The sequence below is a fragment of the Scyliorhinus torazame genome, chromosome 26, assembly GCF_047496885.1.
Source record: "Scyliorhinus torazame isolate Kashiwa2021f chromosome 26, sScyTor2.1, whole genome shotgun sequence".
In the NCBI taxonomy this organism is placed as follows: Eukaryota; Metazoa; Chordata; class Chondrichthyes; order Carcharhiniformes; family Scyliorhinidae; genus Scyliorhinus; species Scyliorhinus torazame.
The window spans coordinates 32,145,643-32,153,142 of record NC_092732.1 but is presented as its reverse complement, the minus strand read 5'-3'; the positions used below and the strand labels follow the sequence as shown (position 1 = coordinate 32,153,142).

Genomic DNA, 7,500 nt, shown 5'->3' with positions numbered 1-7,500 from the left:
TGTATCTAACCCCGTGCTGTACCTGTCCTGGGAGTGTTTGATGGGGACAGTGTAGGGGGAGCTTTACTCTGTATCTAACCCCGTGCTGTACCTGTCCTGGGAGTGTTTGATGGGGACAGTGTAGAGGGAGCTTTACTCTGTATCTAACCCCGTGCTGTACCTGTCCTGGGAGTGTTTGATGGGGACAGTGTAGGGGGAGCTTTACTCCGTATCTAACCCCGTGCTGTACCTGTCCTGGGAGTGTTTGATGGGGACAGTGTAGAGGGAGCTTTACTCTGTATCTAACCCCGTGCTGTACCTGTCCTGGGAGTGTTTGATGGGGACAGTGTAGAGGGAGGTTTACTCTGTATCTAACCCCGTGCTGTACCTGTCCTGGGAGTGTTTGATGGGGACGGTGTGGAGGGAGCTTTACTCTGTATCTAACCCCGTGCTGTACCTGTCCAGGGAGTGTTTGATGGGGACGGTGTAGAGGGAGCTTTACTCTGTATCTAACCCCGTGCTGTACCTGTCCTGGGAGTGTTTGATGGGGACAGTGTAGAGGGAGCGTTATTCTGTATCTAACCCCGTGCTGTACCTGTCCTGGGTGTGTTTGATGGAGACAGGGTAGAGGGAGCTTTACTCTGTATCTAACCCCGTGCTGTACCTGTCCCGGGAGTGTTTGATGGGGACAGTGTAGAGGGAGCTTTACTCTGTATCTAACCCTGTGCTGTACCTGTCATGGGAGTGTTTTATGGGGACAGTGCAGGGGGAGCTTCACTCTGTATCTAATCCCGTGCTGTACCTGTCCTGGGAGTGTTTGATGGGGACAGTGTAGAGGGAGCTTTACTCTGTATCTAATCCCGTGCTGTACCTGTCCTGGGAGTGTTTGATGGGGACAGTGTAGAGGGAGCTTTACCCTGTATCGAACCCCGTGCTGTACCTGTCCTGGGAGTGTTTGACGGGGACAGTGTAGAGGGAGCTTTACTCTGTATCTAACCGCGTGCTGTACCTGTCCTGGGAGTGTTTGATGGGGACAGCGTAGAGGCAGCTTTACTCTGTATCTAACCCCGTGCTGTACCTGTCCTGGGAGTGTTTGATGGGCACAGTGTAGAGGGTGCTTTACTCTGTATCTAACCCCGTGCTGTACCTGTCCTGGGAGTGTTTGATGGGGACAGTGTAGAGGGAGCTTTACTCTGTATCTAACCCAGTGCTGTACCTGTCCTGGGTGTGTTTGATGGGGACAGTGTAGAGGGAGCTTTACTCTGTATCTAACCCCGTGCTGTACCTGTCCTGGGAGTGTTTTAAGGGGACAGTGTAGAGGGAGCTTCACTCTGTATCTAACCCCGTGCTGTACCAGTCCTGGGAGTGTTTGATGGGGACAGTGTAGAGGGAGCTATTCTCTGTATCTAACCCCGTGCTGTACCTGTCCTGGGAGTGTTTGATGGGGACAGTGTAGAGGGAGCTTTACTCTGTATCTAACCCCGTGCTGTACCTGTCCTGGGAGTGTTTGATGGGGACAGTGTAGAGGGAACTTTACTCTGCATCTAACCCCGTGCTGTACCTGTCCTGAGAGTATTTGATGGGGACAGTGTAGAGAGAGCTTTACTCTGTATCTAACCCCGTGCTGTACCTGTCCCTGGGAGTGTTTATGGTGACAGTGTAGAGGGAGCTTTACTCTGTATCTAACCCCGTGCTGTACCTGTCCTGGGAGTGTTTGATGGGGACAGTGTAGAGGGAGCTTTACTCTGTATCTAACACCGTGCTGTACCTGTCCTTGGAATATTTGATGGGGACAGTGTAGAGGGAGCTTTCCTCTGTATCGAACATCGTGCTGTACCTGTACTGGGAGTGTTTGATGGGGACAGTGTAGAGGGAGCTTTACTCTGTATCTAACCCCGTGCTGTACCTGTCCTGGGAATATTTGATGGGGACAGTGTAGAGGGAGCTTTACTCTGTATCTAACCCCATGCTGTACCTGTCCCGGGAGTGTTTGATGGGGACAGTGTAGAGGGAGCTTTACTCTGTATCTAACCCTGTGCTGTACCTGTCCTGGGAGTGTTTGATGGGGACAGTGTAGAGGGAGCTTTACTCTGTATCTAACCCCGTGCTGTACCTGTCCTGGGAATGTTTGATGGGGGCAGTGTAGAGGGAGCTTTACTCTGTATCTAACCCCGTGCTGTACCTGTCCCGGGAGTGTTTGATGGGGACAGTGTAGAAGGAGATTTACTCTGTATCTAACCCCGTGCTGTACCTGTCCTGGGAGTGTTTGATGGTGACAGTGTAGAGGGAGCTTTACTCTGTATCTGACCCCGTGCTGTACCTGTCCCGGGAGTGTTTGATGGGGACAGTGGAGAACGAGATTTACTCTATATCTAACACTGACTATATTAATTTTGTGTTCTGATTTTAGTTCTCTTACCTCCATACAGTACGATAGCAAACACTGGACTTGAGAATGTTGATGCGGATGCATTTGAACAGAGCCCTATGCTTCAGTACCTGTGAGTAAGCCTCCTCTTGCACATCCTGCACACTCATTCCCCATGGCCCGTATCCCTCCCAAACCGAAACCCCTCTCGCTGCCGAGCCCTCTTACCATCCATGTCCCAATGTCGCCCAGTACATGGTCCTTGCTATTGTGCTGGTTGGAAGGAGCACGGGGCCCACTCCGGAATCTGGGCCATCCGGCGAAGCAGGGTTTCCCCATCCCGACTTCGGAAGAAATGTTAATCCGAGTTGCGACGAGCGAGCTGGAGGGTCTCGAGGATGGAGTGGGCTCAGCGGGAGCGACAATTAGAGCGACCGGAAATGAGAGAGGGAGGCTGAGGAGAGGGGGAGAGAGTGACCGGCGGAGGGAAGAATGGAGTGAGAGCCACAGAGAGAAGGGGAGGCTGTCGGAGGCTTGGGTAGAGAGGCTGGTGATACCTGTCAGAGTTAGTGAGCTGCCCACAGTACGGAGAGCCTGAACGGGACAGTCAGTATGTCTGCCTTAGACAGGCCACAGAGGATACACACATCGCTCAGATCAACGGGGAATCAGTGTGAGGGGATCCAGTGGGATCTGGTACAGTAATGGCAGTCACTGCGAGAGGATCCAGTGGGATCTGGTACAGTAATGGGATTCAGTATGTGAGGATCCAGTGGGATCTGGTACAGTAATGGGAGTCAGTGTGAGGCTATCCAGTGGGATCTGGTACAGTAATGGGATTCAGTGTGAGGGGATCCAGTGGGATCTGGTGCAGTAATGGGAGTCAGTGTGACGGGATCCAGTGGGATCTGGTACAGTAATGGGAGTCAGTGTGAGAAGATCCAGTGAAATCTGGTACAGTAATGGCAGTCACTGCTATAGGATCCAGTGGGATCTGCTACAGTAATGGGAGTCACTGCGAGATGATCCAGTGGGATCTGGTACAGTAACGTGAGTCAGCGTGAGGGGATCCAGTGGAATCCGGTACAGTAATGGGAGTCAACGTGAGGGGATCCAGTGGGACCTGGTACAGCACTGGCAGTCAGTGTGTGGGGATCCAGTGGGATCTGGTACAGTAATGACAATCAGTGTGAGAGGATCCAGTGGGATCTGGTACAGTAATGTGAGTCAGTGTGAGGGGATACAGTGGGATCCGGTACTGTAATGGCAGTCAGCGTGAGGGGATCCAGTGGGATCTGGTACAATAATGGCAGTCAGTGTGAGGGGATCCTGTGGGATCTGGTACAGTAATGGGAGTCAGTGTGAGGGATCCAGTGGGATCTGGTACAATAATGGCAGTCAGTGTGAGGGGATCCAGTGGGATCTGGTACAACAATGGCAGTCAGTGTGAGGGGATCCTGTGGGATCTGGTACAGTAATGGGAGTCAATGTGAGGGGATACAATGGGATATGGTACAGTAATGACAGTCAGTGTGAGGGGATCCAGTGGGATCTGGTACAATAATGACAGTCAGTGTGAGGGGATCCTGTGGGATCTGGTACAGTAATGTGAGTCAGTGTGAGGGGATACAGTGGGATCCGGTACAGTAATGGCAGTCAGTGTGAGGGGATCCAGTGGGATCTGGTACAGTAATGGCAGTCAGTGTGAGGGGATCCAGTGGGATCTGGTACAGTAATGTGAGTCAGTGTGAGGGGTTCCAGCGGGACCTGGTACAGTAATGGCAGTCAGTGTGAGGGGATCCAGTGGGATCTGGTACAGTAATGGCAGTCAGTGTGAGGGGATCCTGTGGGATCTGGTACAGTAATGGCAGTCAGTGTGAGGGGATCCAGTGGGATCTGGTACAGTAATGACAGTCAGTGTGAGGGGATCCAATGGGATCTGGTACAATAATGTCAGTCAGTGTGAGGGGATCCTGTGGGATCTGGTACAGTAATGTGAGTCAGTGTGAGGGAATCCTGTGGGATCTGGTACAGTAACGACAGTCAGTGTGAGGGGATCCAGTGGGATCCGGTACAGTAATGGAAGTCAGTGTGTGGGGATCCAATGGGATCTGGTGCAGTAATGACAGTCAGTGTGAGGGGATCCAGTGGGATCTGGTACAGTAATGGCAGTCAGTGTGAGGGGATCCAGCGGGATCTGGTACAGTAATGGCAGTCAGTGTGAGGGGATCCAGCGGGATCTGGTACAGTACTGGCAGTCAGTGTGTGGGGATCCAGCGGGATCTGGTACAGTAATGGGAGTCAGTGTGAGGGGATCCAGCGGGATCTGGTACAGTACTGGCAGTCAGTGTGTGGGGATCCAGCGGGATCTGGTACAGTAATTGGAGTCAGTGTGAGGGGATCCAGTGGGATCTGGTACAGTAATGGCAGTCAGTGTGAGGGGATCCAGCGGGATCTGGTACAGTACTGGCAGTCAGTGTGTGGGGATCCAGCGGGATCTGGTACAGTAATGGGAGTCAGTGTGAGGGGATCCAGCGGGATCTGGTACAGTACTCGCAGTCAGTGTGTGGGGATCCAGCGGGATCTGGTACAGTAATTGGAGTCAGTGTGAGGGGATCCAGTGGGATCTGGTACAGTACTGACAGTCAGTGTGAGGGAACCCAGTGGGATCTGGTACAGTCATGAGAGTCAGTGCGAGGGGATCAAGTGGGATCTGGTACAGTAATGGGAGTCAGTGTGTGGGGATCCAGCGGGATCTGGTACAGTAATTGGAGTCAGTGCGAGGGGATCCAGTGGGATCTGGTACAGTACTGACAGTCAGTGTGAGGGAACCCAGTGGGATCTGGTACAGTCATGAGAGTCAGTGCGAGGGGATCAAGTGGGATCTGGTACAGTAATGGGAGTCAGTGTGAGGGGATCCTGTGGGATCTGGTACAGTAACAGGAGTCATTGTGAGGGGATCCAGTGGGATCTGGTACAGTACTGGCAGTCAGTGTGAGGGGATCCAGTGGGATCTGGTACAGTAATGACAGTCAGTGTGAGGGGATCCAGTGGGATCTGGTACAGTAATGGGAGTCAGTGTGAGGGGATCCAGTGGGATCTGGTACAGTAATGTGAGTCAATGTGAGGGGATCCAGTGGGATCTGGTACAGTAATGGGAGTCAGTGCGAGGGGATCCAGTGGGATCTGGTACAGTAATGGGAGTCAGTGTGAGGGGATCCAGTGGGATCTGGTACAGTAATGTGAGTCAATGTGAGGGGATCCAGTGGGATCTGGTACAGTAATGGGAGTCAGTGCGAGGGGATCCAGTGGGATCTGGTACAATAATGTCAGTCAGTGTGAGGGGATCCAGTGGGATCTGGTACAGTACTGGCAGTCAGTGCGAGGGGATCCAGTGGGATCTGGTACAGTACTGGCAGTCAGTGCGAGGGGATCCAGTGGGATCTGGGACAGTAATGGCAGTCAGTGCGAGGGGATCCAGTGGGATCTGGTACAGTACTGGCAGTCAGTGTGCGGGGATCCAGTGGGATCTGGTACAGTAATGGGAGTCAGTGCGAGGGGATCCAGTGGGATCTGGTACAGTAATGGGAGTCAGTGCGAGGGGATCCAGTGGGATCTGGTACAGTAATGGGAGTCAGTGCGAGGGGATCCAGTGGGATCTGGTACAGTAATGGGAGTCAGTGCGAGGGGATCCAGTGGGATCTGGTACAGTAATGGGAGTCAGTGCGAGGGGATCCAGTGGGATCTGGTACAGTACTGGCAGTCAGTGCGAGGGGATCCAGTGGGATCTGGTACAGTAATGGGAGTCAGTGCGAGGGGATCCAGTGGGATCTGGTACAGTAATGGGAGTCAGTGCGAGGGGATCCAGTGGAATCTGGTGCAGTAATGGGAGTCAGTGCGAGGGGATCCAGTGGGATCTGGTACAGTAATGGGAGTCAGTGTGAGGGGATCCAGTGGGATCCGGTACAGTACTGGCAGTCAGTGCGAGGGGATCCAGTGGGATCTGGTACAGTAATGGGAGTCAGTGCGAGGGGATCCAGTGGGATCTGGGACAGTAATGGCAGTCAGTGCGAGGGGATCCAGTGGGATCTGGTACAGTACTGGCAGTCAGTGCGAGGGGATCCAGTGGGATCTGGTACAGTAATGTGAGTCAATGTGAGGGGATCCAGTGGGATCTGGTACAGTAATGGGAGTCAGTGCGAGGGGATCCAGTGGGATCTGGTGCAGTAATGGGAGTCAGTGCGAGGGGATCCAGTGGGATCTGGTACAGTAATGGGAGTCAGTGCGAGGGGATCCAGTGGGATCTGGTGCAGTAATGGCAGTCAGTGCGAGGGGATCCAGTGGGATCTGGTACAGTGATGGCAGTCAGTGTGAGGGGATCCAGTGGGATCTGGTACAGTAATGGGAGTCAGTGCGAGGGGATCCAGTGGGATCTGGTACAGTAATGACAGTCAGTGTGTGGGGATCCAGTGGGATCTGGTACAGTACTGACAGCCAGTGTTAGGGGATCCAGTGGGATCTGGTGCAGTAATGGGAGTCAGTGCGAGGGGATCCAGTGGGATCTGGTACAGTACTGGCAGTCAGTGTGCGGGGATCCAGTGGGATCTGGTACAGTACTGGCAGTCAGTGTGGTTCAGTGCCCTCTCAATAGGGAGGCTGCCCTGTGACACCCCCTGTTGTTCGGGGACCCACTCCGCAGTGACGGTGTCCATTCCGGACCCCCCAGCCTGGGCCTGTGAAAGTTGAAGCTGTAACCTGTCTAACTATCCCGGCTCCAGCGATTCAGTCCAGTCTGAAGCAATCCCCACGGGACCGTGTTAAGCTCTTGTATTTCCAGTATTTATTTGAGCTGATCCATATTTAATCCTGGCCGGCAGTTGTCTGCTAATTCAAAATCAATCAGGCTTTCAGCTTGCGAGAGCGGAGGTACCCGTCGCAGGAAATGGCCCTGCTACACAGCCCGTCACACACTCTGCCCGACTCTACACTGCCCACCCACACTCACCCTTACCCCAGGCACTGTGTCGCTGACTCGGACCGAGCCTGGGCAGGAGGAGCCGTGTCGAGCTGGGGGAATATATCACCCCACCCTCACTCTGTCCCACACTCTCTCTATCTCTCTCACTCTCTAACTCACTTTCTCTCTCTCTCAC

At 53.4% G+C, this 7,500-nt stretch overlaps 1 protein-coding gene across 1 annotated transcript in view; it reads left to right on the top strand.

The window, feature by feature from the left end:
- The window catches only part of LOC140402871 (NT-3 growth factor receptor-like), a 247,128-nt gene that overhangs the window by 36,161 nt on the left and 203,467 nt on the right, over positions 1 to 7,500 (top strand). Inside the window, exon 3 of the mRNA XM_072490496.1 lies at positions 2,409 to 2,480. Within this exon, the coding sequence (XP_072346597.1) occupies positions 2,409 to 2,480 (72 nt within the window). The remainder of the gene's footprint in view (positions 1 to 2,408; positions 2,481 to 7,500) is intronic.